The sequence below is a fragment of the Galleria mellonella genome, unplaced genomic scaffold (assembly GCF_026898425.1).
Source record: "Galleria mellonella isolate WM207_F2 unplaced genomic scaffold, CSIRO_AGI_GalMel_v1 utg103, whole genome shotgun sequence".
Taxonomy (NCBI): Eukaryota; Metazoa; Arthropoda; class Insecta; order Lepidoptera; family Pyralidae; genus Galleria; species Galleria mellonella.
This window is the reverse complement of record NW_026441966.1, coordinates 2,499,267-2,517,857: the sequence shown is the minus strand read 5'-3', so window position 1 is coordinate 2,517,857 and position 18,591 is coordinate 2,499,267. Positions and strand designations below refer to the sequence as shown.

General features: G+C 33.3%; 1 protein-coding gene across 13 annotated transcripts in view; it reads left to right on the top strand.

The window, feature by feature from the left end:
* The window catches only part of LOC113513781 (ephexin-1), a 175,975-nt gene that overhangs the window by 128,609 nt on the left and 28,775 nt on the right, over nt 1-18,591 (top strand). Inside the window, exons 1-3 of one of the 13 annotated variants that reach the window (XM_052892610.1) lie at nt 8,554-8,660; nt 10,255-10,447; nt 11,244-11,459. The exons of 8 other annotated variants lie outside the window; for them this stretch is intronic. In XM_052892610.1, the coding sequence (XP_052748570.1) occupies nt 10,363-10,447; nt 11,244-11,459 (301 nt within the window). In that variant the 5' untranslated portion in view covers nt 8,554-8,660; nt 10,255-10,362. Of the gene's footprint in view, nt 1-8,553; nt 8,722-8,780; nt 8,800-10,240; nt 10,448-11,243; nt 11,460-18,591 lie in introns of those variants that run through there. 4 more of the 13 variants (XM_052892406.1, XM_052892460.1, XM_052892560.1 and 1 more) reach the window with 4 other exon arrangements.

Here is an 18,591-nt window from a genome sequence, read left to right as displayed (position 1 = left end):
AAGTTATTATGTCGACTGTTGCTTAATCTAATAATAAACTTACTCATATTATGTTGAACTATTGAAGTCAATATGCATGTTAAAGTTTAGTACACTTGTAGTCGAATGCTACTATTAGAATTCAGCGCGTCTATGAGGGTTTAGAACATCTAGAGTCTTCTAGAATTCAACGCATCTTTTAGAATTCAATGCGTTTATTTGTGTTATGTTTCCCGTGTAGTCCCGGTATAGAATAGGCCACCCCTTCTTTTCCCGTGGGTGAATTTAGAGGCGACTATAAAAAGGCGAGGGATACTTCTTCGGTTATACTAACTTCGGTTGCCAATCCGCCTGCTAAGCGTGGCAAATATTGGCAAAACCCCCTTAGAGGCTTATGTTCAGCAGTGGACAGTTAAAGGCTGACATGATGACGATGATGATTTGGTTTCTACACATTTATCAGAATTCAAACAGTCGATTAAAATTCAATAAATCTTATAATTTGATTTAATTTGATTGAATGCGTCTGTTAGAATTCAACGCGTCCATTAGAATTCAACGAATGTATTAAAACTCGTCACATCTATTGGAAATCAGCCCATTAATTAGAAATTAACGCGACAGGAGCTAAACTTCTTTTTTGTAACTTCTGTTACAAAAAAGAAGTTTAGCTCCTGTCGCGTTAATTGACGTGATGTATTATATTTTTTGATATTTTCATTTTCCATTTAAAAAAAAAACTATTAATCAAAAACAGTTCATTCTGAACAATTTAATTTGAAATCTATTTAAGACGCAGACGGTAGTTAGTTAGTTAGAAGTGATAAGGGAGATGCTGTGATATAGGATAATGCTACAGTATCGTTACTAAACATAACGTACTCTTAAAAAGAGAAACTGACGGATAGAACAACTTTGAAAATTACAACACAATACACCAAGACCAGTTGATAGTTTAAAAAAAGTATGTAAAATTATTTCACTATGCCAATATATTACTGAATTAAATTAAAATAAAAAAAATAACCAAATTTACACGAATACTATGATTTATTAAACTAGCTTTTACCCGCAACTTTGACCGCGTGACCTGTGTTTACTGACCAGGATAAAAAGTAACCTATATCCTTCTCCATCCCTTATAGTAGGTGTATGCCAAATTTCATAGTGATCAGTTAGTTCGTTGAAGCACTATAAGGTAATAAACAAATAAACTTACCTTCACATTTATAATTTTAGTAAGCTTTTTATTAATGTTAAAAATAATTTAAAAAAAAAAGGTCAGTAAGTCCAGCGTGACGAATCTAACAATAAATCAATCACGGTGGTTTCCAGGGGGAACCACGAGGAGGTCGACCTGATATAGTATATTGCTAGCAATGGGGCTACTTATCCCCATTACTAACAATCCCTTTTCCCCTTTACATTAGTAAGGTTTACCAAGCCGAGTTTAAAAAGCATTTCGCGCTGAGAATGTAATATTAGTGTCGACTATTTATTTCGTCAGATTGGGTTTTACAAAATGATTCATTATGATTCTGATGAATTGACTTTTTAGCCCTAATTTTTAGTCCAGTTTCTAATACATCCTATCAAGATACTCATAGACAATCTCATTGTGTTGAAATGATTTTTTTTCGTAACAATTAATGTGATTCATTGTTTATCCGCGCAGTAAAAGGCGCTTTCGATAGCATTCACATTTCTAATGTCTGTCTGTCAGGTAATCAGACTAGTTTAGTCTTTACGTATTGAATAATGGCCTGCCCATTGACTGTTCATCTAGTTTCCTACACTTGATGTATTTAATAATTACTTTTGCAAAAATAAAAAAATATGAATAAAAAAGTATTTAACTAAATTTAAAATAAAAAAAAATCGGTTCACATCGTCTAACCAGTGACGTGCCTATACGCTTATTAAAATTGAGTCAACCGATCTGTTTAGAGATTCATCCTTAACAGGTGTCAGGCCTTTGCTCAACAGTGGACTGTTGGGGGAAAGGGATTGTTAGTAATGGGGACTAATGGCCCCATTGCTAGCAAACCCTGTCAGGTCGACCTTCACGCGGTTCCCCCTGGATACCATCGTGATTAATAATTGTTGCATTCGTTACAATGGGCTAACTGACCTGATTTCATGCTCGGCTATCATCCGTCACTGGTGCGCCGCCATTGTGTACCATTAGCGTAGGTGGGTGCACCATACCGTATACAAACATCTTTATAGACAGTTATAATTTTAAACTTTCGCATTGTTTACATATATTTTAAATACACAATGGGGATTTAACGCGATGAAAAAACCTTTGCAGGTAAATAGTACGTCGTAAACGTACGACGTAGTAGAAACGTCGGCAATAAAGAAGCAGGTATCTTTACAGATCTTTCATTTCAATTGTATTCATTCGTCATTCATTCATATCAACTGTTAACTGACCAATTTTGAGCATAAGCCTTCCCCTATTGTTGGGTTTAGCCAATAGTTGCCACGCGTGGCAGGCGCGTTGACAACCGTAATTTGGATTTTGGTAATGTTTCAAGAAGGATGCTGCCGCCCATCCTTCGACCATTATGTTTCCTTTGTCACCTCTTACGACGCTCACAGGAAAGGAAGGTGTCTATTTTTTTATGTTCGTTCTCTGCATCCTTTATTTATATACCATAGTGTAAATTAAAACATCGATCGATCGATTACACATCGAATATTTATTCGATATATTTATAGATATATAATAGCGATTGATTTTGTCTCGAACAAAGTTATTTATTAATTAACACCAAATTGCAACTTGATTTCAGTGATAAACCCAACTAACAATGGGATAACTAACCATGTTGTATACTTTATCAAATTATTATGCAATTCACATACCGGTCTCTGAATTGCAATGGTGAACGACAATTTTATAGCGCCGAGCAATGTTGCAGGCGTTTGTTTAGCATATTAAGCAGACTACAACAACCTACAGATTGTAATTTAATGTTGAGTGTACATAAATTAAAATAATTACATATATTGATCTGATTTCTATCAGGATCATGAATTAGGAATTTTTAAGTCGTAATATAATGCATATTTTATAGGCATCGATATATATATTACAGAACAAGGAATACGTGGAATCGATTATTTACTGTAAACAAAAAGTTACCAAGTCTAAACTACAAAAATTGTAAAAATATGTCGTTACATTTAACTAAAGGCAAGTTAGAAATATAACATTTGTTTTTTTTTTGTTTCGAATTAGGTTTCCATTACTTTATATGTCAAACTCACAGACTGTCGAAAGAATAATCGTAACAAATTTTATCGTATAATCCCCTTTTTATAAAATTTCAAAATGGTAAAAATCCTCGATTCGACACTGTTCTATTTGTTACGTCTTCGTCAATTATAGGATAGATCTAGACTATTTTACTTCCTTTTTTATCCTAAATTATTTTTGTCACATTTGAACCTGGAGGTCTACCACGAAATGAAATTCCATCTTTTCGGACTCAATTTCGTGTTTTAGTTCATACCGAAATCTGCCCAGTAACTTAACATTTCGTCCATCATAAATCCTACCATAAAAGTCCAAAAGCACGATATTTTAATATTTTTAAACATTATGTATTATGTAATTTTAACATCAAATTTGTGTTTCATTCTGTAATTTCGGAAAATATTTCACTCTCGGCCCTTGTTATTTTTTTGTGTGTAAACAAAATCTTATATTATTAAACTTGCTATTTCATTTTGTGATATTAGTTGATCCCATAAGCAGTGCACAATCTCTTAAAGGTTACAATATAGCATTGATTGAATGAATCATTATAAAAAGGTGATTGTATTGTGTATCATATGCAAATTATACATTAATGTCAAATATTCGCCATGAATTTTGACATGACTGATATATAAATTACATTTGCATAGTATATTGAATTAATTTAATGGATTAATTTTGTCAAATAAATTGTATAAAATTTATATTATAATTATTATTAAATTAATTCAATTCGCAATTAATTCTCAGCGTTTATAGAACAAGATAATAAGAAAATGTCGTCAATGTTGCAACTTTAATATTTATGCAATATTCTTGGACATTCTACGTATTGATGGATTCAACTAAACCATTCTAAATATCGTACATATTAGTATAATGTTTCAATATTTTAAATAGCCGCATCAATATTCATTGGTTTACAAATTGTAACGCGCTATTGTCCGTAACAACTCAAGTAGACTTCCTTATTGGGTGCGCGAAGCAGGCAGGCGCAGGCGCATGCGCAGCCACCGTGACCATAAGCTATTGTCCACGCGATAGAGAGATTTGCTTATCTCGCTTACACGCGCCACCTAGTTGCGATTGTGTAGGCGGGCCTAATTTCACTAAATGCTCTAAATTGTTGTGATATGTGCAGTAAAGCAGAAATATTTCCTGATTCATCCTTGCCAATATTATAAATGTTAAAACGAGTTTGTTTGTTTATTTGCTAACTTATAGCATCTTAACGACTTAACTAATCACTATAAAATTTGCTATACACCTTCTGTATGGTATAGAAAAAAAATATTGTCTACTTTTATCCCGGTCAGTAAACATACTCTGGTCACGTGAACAAAGTCGCAGGTAAAAGCTAGTAGAAAATATATTATAAACTATCTATTTACATATCTATAAAAGCATAATAAATTGACATATATGTATGTAATTACATTCAACGTTCTCAACGAAAGTACAACAACTGAATTTCTAATGAAGTTTGTTTGCAAAACTTTATTGTAAAATATTAAATTATGGGGTACAGATTTCTTAAGAAAAAAAATTAGTACAATGGCGAACTTATCTCATAAATGGGAACTCTCTCCAGTCAATCTTTGAATGTCTGATTCTAATGACTTCTTTTTTGGAACCAGAAGCATTGCAAAGTGAAACCTAAACAATACTACCAAAGAGTATATATGATTGTGAACTGAAACTAAAGGAACAGAGAGAGCAGGACAAGAGATAGCTTTAGACTTAATAAAAAAACACATATATACAACATTATTTTTAAATACAATCCTACAGCGAAAGAATGCTCTTAAAATGCTCTTAATGAGTTTTCCCTAAACATAAGGAATAGAAGATAAATTAGAATTCACTGGCTTGATCTATGGACTTATTCATGTTCAGAAAATGCCACGATTACTGTATCTTTGTTCCAGTATAAAACAACATTTGAATTATCTGTAAATTTTTAAACAAGCACGCAATTTCAAATAAGACTAAATAATTGCCCAAAAGCATCTTTCTAAAACTAATTACACATATATCGATCAGTCAAAATTCGCTTTGGTTATGAAGATCAACTTGTATCTATTTCATGTGTTGCTTTTAAGATTTCTAAATCATTTTTGAACATATAAATTCCAAAATGTTAATGATAAATTAATATTTCACAAGTATTTCATCACGTTATTAATATATTAGTTCACTGTAAGAAACTCCCCTTGAGATATATGCAAAATTGTTTCATTATGTTTGAATCTTAACTAGAGACCTTGCAATATTAATCCTCTTTAACTGTAACTTGAATTTGTACCTTTCTAATTATAACACATAATCCTATAACCCCTTTGATTTATCCCAGTCTTGCTACGGTATGAGTAAATATATCCTCTTCGTAATGTAGTTGGATGTGTAAATTCTACTCATTTGTATAATTTTAAGGGTACATTCTTACGTTTTGTTTGATTTATCTCTCTTCTGTGTATTAGTTTTTTAAACAACGACAATAACCTGTACAAACTGGATGACATTCACTTGAAGCAATCTCATGATCGTCAGTTCCGTGTCCAATTGATTTCCACCACTAACCATCGTGGGAAAATCTCTAACATCTGTTCTATTTTATTGTATATTGACTTTGGTATTTATATGCTTATTTTCTATATCCATTACTTCAAATTTCTGGGTAGAAGAGTTAATGAACTCGTTCTGGATAACTAATTTTAAAATATTTTGGGTATTTGTAGCTAGTAAGATCATCCCAGTCTACTATATGTATCTCTTCTCTTTATTAAATACTATATTAAACCCATTAGTATATATGAATATTAAATATAAATAAATTACTAAATTTGTCATCATTATAGTCGCATTGCGTCACGAATAAGTCCGGTTCACCTTCATCTTTTATGTTTCCTGCTATGATATTCAACGAGTGAACAATATAAGCTTTCTACACAGCACAGACATCACTTTTTCAGTTAATAGCGTTTTACAATGAAAATTGTTAAATTATCTACCATTTCCACTTGTTTTTCCGCTTCTACTTTCTTTGTCTGCATGAAAGGTTTGCCGGCAGGATGGAAACAATGGGTGCGATGAACATATTGTGCCGTGACTACCAGCATTTACTAGTACCACTATTCTAAATGAAATTGTAAAAAAAAATAATTAAAGAACATTAGATCTACGCTGTGATATGCATGTCACTATACGTTGTAACCCTGAACTATTATACCCAATAAACATTTAATCCAGAACTATGCCACAACATAGATTTATCTCAAGTCCAACATAAAGTAATTGTGTATTAAAAATTATACTCACACAAAACAACTTGTCTTTGTTTTCCTACTGCAGTTTTTACTACAGTTTTTGTGATTTTAGATAGGTATCATAATCTTTTGTTAAATGTGTAGACAGTATTCAATGTTGACACATCATGTTCTGTATTGATAACCATCGTGCATCAAGTTTATATGTCCACGAAACAAAAGAATGCCTCGCGACGTACTGTCATTTAATGGATGTAAAATTCTCACGTTGGCCAGTGTACGACTTATGTTACTCATCCTTGACCGTAAAAGAAATATGTTCTTGAGCATTATAAATATGCCTTGCCACTCAAAATGAACTCTCGATGAATATTATAACGTTTGAATTTGCTTAACAGTAAACTCCAAATTAGCAAGTAACGCGATGACTTGAACCATTACGTTGATGTGCATGTAAATCTAAATAGGCTTTTTTTTACTATACTTTTTAGTTTGCTTGTATAAACTTTTCAAAATGCTATTTACTATTATCCTCCATATGTATGCATAGTGTTTATTGCCTTATATTTTTTTATAATTTATCTAATACATTCAAAACATTTATGAAAGTTTACGTGAGAGATTAAGATCTATTTTCAAACCACACGCGATATAAACTATCTCATAAACATAGAACACAATGTTCCAATAAAAACGCCATGAACCACTGACACTCTACTTTAGAAATCTGTACATAGTAAAACACTTATTCCAATTTATCCATTGATATATCACGTATACTTTCCTTAGTACATATTAAATAAAGCATTTCCCAACAAGTATATGTCATTAATATTCGAAGATAACATTTACATCAGTTGACTATTTTTTATCATTACGAAATTAATTCTTAAGTTACGAGTATATCTACAGCAATAACAATTTATAACTTTCGCTAAGCACTTGTAACAAATGGAGAATAAACACATAATTATGTGAATTCTTTTTGAGGAACGATTACAATGGTCCGGTTACGTCGTCTGCTTGTTAAGTCTAATATTAGGGTTATTATTATTGTTTTCTAAACGAATGTGTATGCATATATGTAGCATAATACCTGCATACCTCGTAATATAGACGAATTTCGTCGAAATGCCAATTAAATAAAAAAAACGTGGACTAACCGATGCTATCACCAATTATTCAGCAATAGCCTTCGTTGAGCAACTTTACGGAAAGCCCGTCACTCAGGCGTAGCCTGAATAGAATGCAGGTTGAAGGCGAGCAGGAGCAATGCACAAATCTCATGCAAACTTTCAACCAAATCTATTGCACAACGTCACATACCCGTACAATCAAAATATTCGATTAAATCGAACGTGGGATCAATTATTCACCCGTTCCACTTGTGGTGACTTTATAAACATTATGTCATTCTAGATATACACGAACGAGAGCAACGTCCCAGATTTCTTATGCATTACAATTAGTAATCGTTTACCCTCTATTGACGGATTTCTTGTATTTGTATTAATACTTGCTTCACTAAATACAGACTTTGCTGACTTTGGTTTCTCTTAATTCGTTATTTGTCGGTTCAATTTATGGCTTAATTGATAGCGTATTGCTCTACATTCGTAGTAGTCTGTTTGAACCAGTTCTGCTTAAGGTATTTCTAATCGAATTGATTTATTTTCTGTTCCAAATATTTTGTACGGAACTTACCTACAATTACTATCAATTAAATTTATTGTTTCCAAAATTATTTCTTTACTGTATTTTACATTTAATGCTTTATTTACTAATACTTGTTAAACTTTATTTGCTTTATCATACTTTAAAACGGATATATTAAATTTCGTTTGGTAAAATGGCGTTAAGAATCTTGATAATAATAGTCTTGTCTTATAATAAACTCGTGTCCTTTATTTTATTTTGTAAAATTGCAACAATGCTAATATATGGCAAAATAAATGACGTGTCCGAGGGGTGGTACTTAAATGGCGAGTCAAGTACACCTACAAGTTTGCTACGATTACCGCAAAAGGCTCGCGTGGGAGAGGGACGGCCGGTGAACCGCTCGCGCGTCTGCGCGAGTCAGCCCTGCGCCCGCGCACTCGAATGGACGCGCGCTGCCGTGCTTGTCTCGACTGTGAAAGTGACATGTTCGTGCCTATAATAATTCATCGACAATAGTGCCATCATTAGTGATAATTCAGTGATTTCGTCAGTGCTTATAACCAATTTGTTACTATTGTTGAATTTCACAAGAATGTGTCAACGCGCTTGTTCTCGTACCGGCCGGTTTCTGCCTTTATACCCGATAACATCTCAATCCTAGAATAACAGCTTCTAAATCCTTTAAACAGAAATTTCAGTAACTAACTTGATTTGCTTTCTACTGTTTCTTTACAATTGCTTTCGTCATGCTTCGTTTCGGTCGATCTAGCCAATGATGCTAATTCTTGTTATTGTTTCATACGTTTTTTGTATACATACGTCCTTTTTAACTTCCTTTAAAATTATAGCTAATTAATAATATCGTCCAATTTAATATCAATTTTTTGCCCTTATAGTTTCCGTTATATCTTGATTTACTGCAGTTGAAAAATACAATCGTTAAATCGTTAAACCTCTTTGTCCAGTGTTGGAAATAACATATTTAATATGACATGTTGAATTAGCTAAACGGCGTCAATGTCTATGGCATTCAAATATTAATTGATACAATAAACAGCATTTACATTAACAATTCTAATCAATCTACTATGTATTCAGCAAGTCGGAACCGTTACTTTAAAGACTAATTTACTATGCCACTATCATTACTTTGCCAACCATTTTTCCTAATAGTGCATAAAGTATTTAACATACCATTTCATGTATTTTACGTTAAACCACAAATATAGTTGATTAACTACATAGCTCCTATTCTATTATAAATAGATTAGTAAATTTTGGGTAAATGATACTTTTTGCAGTTGGGGAAACAATCATAGACCGTCTAATAATAAACTGTTACCGTAACTTGAATTTTGACTAATACATAGTTGAAGTCTAAACTGACTAATAACAAGACATTTTTATTTACTTTTCAAAAATCTCATGGTTGTCAAATTAAAACGGTAATATAAGAATTACTAATTGAACGTTCGTGTCTCCTTCCGCGGAACCGATTATTCGCTATGCCTACATTGTTTCGCAACCGCGCAATGCTCTGATTGCCATACACATTCATATCTCATGATTTTGTAACAGCACCATAATCTCGTATCTACTGTATGTACTTATATTTGTTTTTGTGTCAATAAAAAAATTGCAAACCGTATATTTGTTAATTTCGCCTAAAATAGATATTTCAACTTCTTGTAAAATAGCTTTTAGTATTGCGTTTTAGGTATGATTTCTCAATGTTACCTGTCCCATAAAAACTGACACTGAAAGTGCTTTAACCACGACCCATGTCAACATTGCTCTTAAAAACATGATAACTTGGTACAATTGTAATAAAGCGGCTTTTAGCATTGAAACATTGAAAAAATAAGCGGTTCTCAATCTACAATCGTTGGAAACAGCCAATGGTACCAGTCGACCCTGAAACGACGACTAATACAGCTGCCGCCGGCAACTCACTTCATTTTTTTCTTTAACTCGACCAATTAAGATAAGGAAGCTAATCTACTAACCTAACTTATTTTACTAGAACAAGAGTTTTGATAAAGTTCTTGTATGAAGTCAATAATAGTAATGATGTTTCAGTGAATTTACTTGATAGCAATAGACACAAGTGATCGTGCCCAAATTAATCTTGTTTGGAAATGTGACGCATAAGTGAAGTGATAAAGTGACGCATAGTGATGATGAAAAATGATATCGGAGAGGCCTCCGGTGACCAGCTGTGTAAGGCCGCCGCTGAGGCCACGAACATTTCGAAGGAATTGCGGCGATCAAGGTGCTCTAGGGCGATACCTTAAAATTTTCGTTTTATTTCAATACGTAAACACTAGCAATCAATGCAGTTCACAATTAGATCAATTTATTTTCATTCTAAATTTTACATAATACATGATTTTGATTACTTACTATCTTTCTAAAAGGGGATGAAACTTGACAGGTTGCAATAAATTCGGCTGCTTGATTGCAAAATACTCAAGAAGCTGAACTCGTGACAATAAATTCTTATAGCCATGTAAAATTCTTTAAAAGGTACAGAATTAGAACAGTTGAAGATAACAATGGGTGGCCATTGTTGAATAATACATCTTACGTAGATTGAGTACTTAGTTGCTCTAGTTAATAATCTTAGCCCAGTGTAGTCTCTATCTACGCATGATCTCAGTACGCAAATTATATACGTCTGTATTATCTGTCAAATTCAGATTAATTAAAAACGATCTGAAGAGAAAAGAAATTAAAAAGTAATGAATTAAAATCATGTAATACAATTCCTATTATCTTTGAAACTTGTAATTTTGATAATGCATAAACAAATGCAATTTTTTTATAAAGAATTTTTGAATTTAGTGTTTTTACGTTTTAATGCGATAAATCTCTCGGATATTTATTATTTTTGAAATATATATAATAGGTATAACCGACATTGCCAATCAACCGTTCTTACTGTAAGAGTAAATGCTCTTTAGAGATTTATGGCAGATTATTAATATTTATTTCCATCTTAGTATTGATTTTTATAATTTTATATTTGGTTAGCCCTACAATATCTTGATCGCCTGCTGTTATTATAGTGTTTGTGACGTCCCCCACGAATGTATATATCGATACAAGTATCAAATCTCCGCACTACTGCAAGAACGATGAGGAAGCGAAAGTTATACCTAGAAAAGTGGACTTTGAGGACAAAGTGAGACTGATAGATGTGTTGGAGCAGAAATGTTGGCTCAGCATAAGGACCATGCTGAGAGTTGACGAATTTGAAATACAGGATCTCATTGCATTTATTGGTAAAGAACTATTTGTTATGCTATAGTTTTAATATTTACTCAAGGTTAGTTAGGTACTTTCACTAACAACTTTTCATTATATACAGTTTATTATTATTCATCAGGATTAATATTACGAAACAAAAACTGATTACAATTGATTATACTCTCAAATAAGCTTAATTTTGAGCACTGTTTTTTGAAAAACAGATTCAATCAAGAATAATGGTTAAAACTACGGTATTTACTTATTTCAAACAAAAGTAAAATTTAATAACTTCATGTTTTGAATGAATACAATGTACCAAACGCAATATAAATAGGTTAAGAGCTGTAAAAAAATAAAAACAATTTAAAAAATATTAATAATATGCACATTTAATATGTATTTATTATAATGTATATTTAATTATATATATTTAGAACGTCGTCTCAAGGTGTTTCTTTTTATACTAAATATGACATATTTATCTTATTTTTTTTATTTTCAAGGTAAACTACACATAAATAGAGTAATTTAATTCCGTCATATTGAACTTTGTAAGACGTCTTTGAGAAACCGTATTGATAAAAATTATTGGTTAAATTAAAAATTTTGCCTATTCGTATTTTTTAATAGAAGATAACGGAATGCTAACCCTTCCTGCGCTGACTTACACTGGCGGGGCTACAGGGAGAGATGATATGTACTCGTATTAAAGGCAGATCAGTTAGCCCATCGTGATGAATAAATCTGGAGTTCAGCACGATGTTTTCCAAGGGGAACCACAGGGAGGTCGACCTGATCGGGCTATAACTAGAGACCGATAATCCACATTACTAACGATCCCTTCCCCTATCTGTATTAGGCTCGTCCACTATAAGTACGGAACCCTGTCACACGTTATTTACCACTTTTTGGTACGGAACCAAAATGGACAGAAAATTATGTAATTCACATGAAATTCTCATATTCAAAATTTGCAATTTATGTAAGCGGGCGATTATAATATGACCGTGGCGTTTATTGTCGGCCCGCTATCTGTGTCAAGTCTACATTAGAACTAGAGTTGTTTTTAAATTATGTTTAAATATATTCAAATTTAGAATTATTTATCATACATTTTCTAGAAAAAAAAAAAGTTGATTCAATTATTTATGTGATGGAGACATTAAAATTGTAAGGTATTGCTAACCGATGTAAAAATATTATTTTCCTGAATGATTTAGTGATTTAGTCGTATGATGTGTAGTTTACTAAAATAAGTAAAAAAGTTGAGTAGAATTTTATTCGTGTTCTGTCTCTATCGTATTCGTGTTATATATCTATTAAACAACTGATGTCTTACCAAAATTGCCACAAATACGAATTTGGGCTTTGTAAATTTATCTATTAAGTATTCCAATATTTTATTGCCACAATCACGTATTTTATTGGTTTAATATAAAAACCAATTAATGTCTCGAAAATATATTGAATTTACACTTAACTGTTACGTTAGTATAGCGTTAAATTTGGTTTGGTTTTACACGAATGCATGCATTTTCCTTCGTATACCAATATATTATATTTTACCAATAAAATGTTATATAATTAAAATACCAATATATTATCAATATCTTATCCGATACGTATTAATAAGATTCCGAAGGTAACTTTTTTAATGATATTTAAAAAAAGTTTTTGTAATTCAACTGTATTTTTTTTTTTTTATTAAAAGAGCGTCAGGACTGTGGTGTATCGTTAGTGCTCGACTAGTTTCGGGATCAATTCGAAACCCTTAGTCTATACATTCGCAAGACAGATTCAAGAACATTGGTTACGAAATTCGTAACATGTACGAATTATACGAAAGTCAGTAATAAGAAATTTGTATGCAAAACAAAACTCTACAAAACGTTTACATTTACTGTTTTATTATGAATGTTTACTTTGATATTCAAACACTGTTTGTGTACGCCATTGTTTAGAGTATCTCCTCTGATGTTGTCGAATACCAACTACACGTGTACACTGGCATGACAAATTTAATAACATATTTTCACTCGACTCCGTTGAGATCTTAACTTTTTATGGGCAGCGTGACTATAAGTGGACACTTTCTAGTCTGATGTCTGTATCGACGTCGTCGGAACATTTTTATTAAAAGAAATCTTAAGAAAAATCTTTTATTGCACAACACAATATTGCAACGTCAGTGTGATGAGTAAGATAAATAAATAATTCCTGTTCTTCGGAAAAATAAATGCATACCGTGGTAATCAGTAATTAAGCCAACACTGTATACCTGAACTATTTGCGTGAGATAAAATTTGTAATCATAGTGGATGTCTTGTTGGTTGCTTGTTATATGATAATTTGACATAAAGAATATTGTAATTTGGAAAATGTTTGGACTTTATAATTGTAACATAATATAGACTAAATACAGTTTAACATTTGCATACCTCTGCGGGGTGCTGCATGTTATGTGCCTGTATATGTAACTTTTTTTTTTATACAACTTAGAATGGCAAACAAGCTGACGATGGAAAGTGGTAACCCATAGACTTGATAGACAAACAGTGGTAATTCCTCTGTACCCAGTAAAACTTCTTATTGTACCATGTAGCAAGCGAATAAATATGATTTGATTTGATTTGATTTGCTCTAATAAATAAATAATAAATAAAATAAGTCGCTAATTTGCAACAGACTGCCATGGACATATACAAAATTAGTTGAATATATGAAATGGTCTATCTGTACTAACCTAATGGTTTATATTCTTGAATGGCGACCCCGTAACGACAAACGCAGTGTAGGACGACCACTAACTAAATGAATTAATGACCTCAAATGCATTGCATGAAGTCAGTGGATTCACCAGAAGGAGACTTTGTACAAAAGTCGTTTGCTTGGGTACCTCTGTCCCATTCGTGTTTCAACCGTAAAGCAGTTGTGTTTACATAGCTCTGTTTCGGTTTAAAGTTTACAGCAGAGGAATAACATTGAGTCCTGAGGACTTAGATGTTATTCCTTTGTACCACTTTCCATCAGGTGGGCTGTCAGCTTGTTTGCCATTCTAAGTTGTATAAAAGAAAGGTGGCTCAGGACAATTCCTTATGGCAGTCATATGAGGGAGGCCTATGTTCAGCAGTGGACAAAAAATATTGTATGATGATGAAGTACTTACGATTTTTGATGCAGCAATAACGTACAGCTACATGTGCATGATAGAACGACACTATAGGCCCTGAGGAGGAATATTTACGCAAATTATGGCCAAGATTGGGTATAATAATAATAATAATTTTTATTTCGGACCTTTTTGGTCCATTAAATATTTATTAGTAACAATATTTTTAAAACTAATGTTAGTAAATTTACACACGCAATACACACACACACACACACATAATATATTAAATAATATACAGATAATCACCGCTGCACAATTTCATTGGAAATTGCTATTGAATTAAGAATTGGAAATTGATTGACGTACACACAGTCCAGCCTGCTTGCTATCATACTCAGGATGCTGTTGGCGCTGGCACGTACTCCGCTCCCGTTCAATGTCCGTTATGGTTTATATATATTTTTATACCACAAAGGTGACCAACAAGCATACGGCCCGTCTGATCGTAAACGGTCATTATAGCTTATAGACGCCAGCAACACCAGAAGTGTCACATGTGCGTCGCCAATTCTGAAGAAACCATAATATACCTTTTTTGAAGAACTCCATACTATAGTCTCTAGGGAAAACCTCGGTAGGGAGTTCGTTCCACAGCGCGAGCGTTCGTGGTTTTAATAATGTCACCTATTGCATTTTGCATGTTTTTTAATGAGTGATAATGGAATGGTAATCCCATCCGCGCTATTGGTATACACCGGCAAGGCACCAGTGAAGGAATGATAGGTGAGGATGAAGTAGGTCAGTTAGCCTATCGTGACGAATCAACAATACTTCTTCACGATGGTTTCCAGGGGGAACCACGACCTAATAGGGCATATTGCTAGCAATGGGGCTGTCAAACTCCATTGCTAACAATCCCTTTCTCCCCATTTTGCATGTTAACCTTATATATGAAGATGCATTCACGTCATTGCATATTTTTATTAAGCAATACTTCTAATGATACTTGCTAAATCTAGTATGCAAAATCATTAAAGAGGCACTCTGTGCAGACACGCTCACTGCAAGGCTGAAACTGTTTGTAGATACATCATTCCATATTCTAAATTCAAATATTTTAAATCTAATGAGTCTATGAAACATCTCGTTGTTTATCAGTGTGTTTATTTGATTGCGGAGCAAAATCTACATGTGTAGGCACATTGTTTTTTTTTTTTTTTTAGTATAAACCTAAACGGTTTTTTGTTCGATCACGTTGTTACATCTTATCATCAGTCGTTAACTATCTCCTGCTGAAAATAGGCTTCCCCTTAATTAGGGTCTTTTACCAGTAGTTGCAACAACCTCAGACTTTGGTGATGTTTAAAGAGAGACGCTGATATCCATCTTTCAATCATTTTTCTGTCACCTCTTACGACAACTATTCCTATACGGAAATGGAAAGGAGGCCCATTCTGTGCTGGAACCGTATGGTACCGGTCGGATGTAACCGTTGCCGTATGGCAATGGTTACATCTTATATAAATCATTAGAATTCTTTTAAAGTTTAGCCCAGCAATGACACTTTATATTATACTTAATATTAGTTATTGGTCGAATAAAAATGTGTCAAAAAACAACAAAAAATGTTGAACCTCCATATATACTAACGTGGCAAGTCATAACAAGCTTTCCTGTTTATATGGTGGAATAATTTTTTTTTCAATTTTAAGACCTATGTTTATTTGAAAAAAAAATTCCTTAATTCTAATGATTTCTATTTCACTCTGTAAAACAGCTTTGCTTGTTACTGAATCTAATAGTATAAAGGAAAAAATTCAATTTTTTTTCTTTAATTAATAAACTCAACAAATTCAGAAGCGACTATAAAAGTTCCTTTACTTATAGAAATCTACATTATCAGCGAGTAACATGGACTATATTTTATTTTCTCTAACCGTGCGAAGCCGGGGCGACTCACTACTATATAAGGAAGCATTTTCAATGTAACAAAACTATGACCATGCACTTAAATTATTCTACGCATAGAAAATTCTATAAAGCGTATTCCGCAATTCATATTTCTTTCTATTGAACCTTTTTCTATTTCATCTAATCAATTGAAAATCAATCTAACCGAAATTACAGTATCGTAATAACGTTTAGTAATACATTAAGTAATTGGTTGGAAAATGCACTGCTTCTATTAGTTTATGAAGAGTTTTTTTTTTTTTTATAAATGATAATGGAATGGTAACCCCGCATTGCGCTATCGGTATACACCGGCGGGGCACCAGTACACTAGGGGATGATAAGTGGAAATGAAAGAGCAGGTCAGTCAGCCCATCGTGATAAATACACCTGAAATTCAGCACAATGGTTTCCAAGGGTGGACGCTGGTTTTTATTATTAATTCTGCAGAAACTTGGATCCAGAAGAATAAAATTGAAATGAAAAGACAAAAACAACATTACAGATGAAATAAAATTAAAAAAAAAAAAACAAAAAAGTACTTTACAGTAATGAAATAGTTTCTACTTCGATGTTTTTGTTCGTATTGAATACCTACTCTTCATAAATTGGGAGGAAGGGATTGTTAGTAATGCGAACTCTCAGTCTCATTGCTAGCAATATACTCTGACAGGTCGACCTCCACGTGGTCCCCCTGGAAACCATCTTGCTGAATTCCAGGTGTATTTATCACATTGGCCTAAGTGAGCTGCCTTTTAATTATCACCTACTCATATCATCTCTCACTGGTGCTCCGCCATAGTATACCGTTAGCGCAGGCGGGGTTACCATTCCATTGTCAATTTATTAAAAAAATATACGAAACTCTTTAACAATATACAGACTGACGAAATTAATTTTCCTCCATCAAACTTCACTACAGTAGATACGTATATAATTTATTTCCATACAGTCATCGTTATACGTTTGTACAATAGTCAACACAGTTGTGAAATACGTCGGTAGGGGAGCGTGCGCGGCTTGCCACATACATGCCGGCAGGTGGGTACGTTATGTAACACAGGGCGTGCAGCCTTGACATCTGTCTGTTGCGGACGGTATGCGTATGGCTCCACAATTGTTTGGTTGACCAACAAAAGCACTTGCGAATGAGGACGTTACTGCACCAATTATAAATTTCGACAAAATAATCAAGAATTACGAGTACTTAGAATTCTGCGTGACTTACCTATTTTAATGAGTTTTTTTATGCAACTTAGAATGGCAAACAAGCTGACGGCCCACCTGGTGAAAGGTGGTAATCGTCGCCTATAGACATGATCAGTACCATGGGCATAACAGAGTATACTGTTTCGCCCATGATACCTCCCAATTCGTTGCCATTCCCACTCAAATGTTACTTCTCTGTACCCTGTAAATTCACTGCCATATCCCACCCTTCAAACCGAAACACAACCATACAAACATAACTGCTTCTCGATGAAAACACGAATGGGAAAGAGATGCCCAAGCAAACGACTTTTGTACAGTCTCCCTCTAGTAGTTGAGCTGAGTTTACGGTCCTTCCCTAAGTCATTTCAGAGTCATTACATTACGGTGCCATTGACTTACTTAAATATACTTGTAAATGCTATAAAAATTAATATAATAACATTTCATTACAGAGGAATAACACCTGAGCCCTTAGGAATGGCAACGCATTGGGGGTATCATGGGCGAAACAGTATACTCTGTTATGTCCATGCTACTGCTCATGTCTATAGGCGACGGTTACCACTTTCCATCAGGTGTACCGTCAGCTTGATTGCCATTCTGAGTTGTATAAAAAAAATTTCACCGATAAAAAAATCTTACTGTCATTCTCTAACTACGGCCTCTGTATCAGTGTATACAAATCCACATACACAAATATTTTAAGTAAACACGAAATATCGGCCCAGAAATTAGAACTACCTTTTGTGGTAGACCAACTGCACTAGTATATGCGTTCAATGTAGAACTACTTATTTAAATGTTTGTAATGTCTTTTCACCCGACTTCACAAAGAAGGAGATTCTCAATTTAGTTGTATTTTTTCATGCTTATTACCTCATAACTCCGTC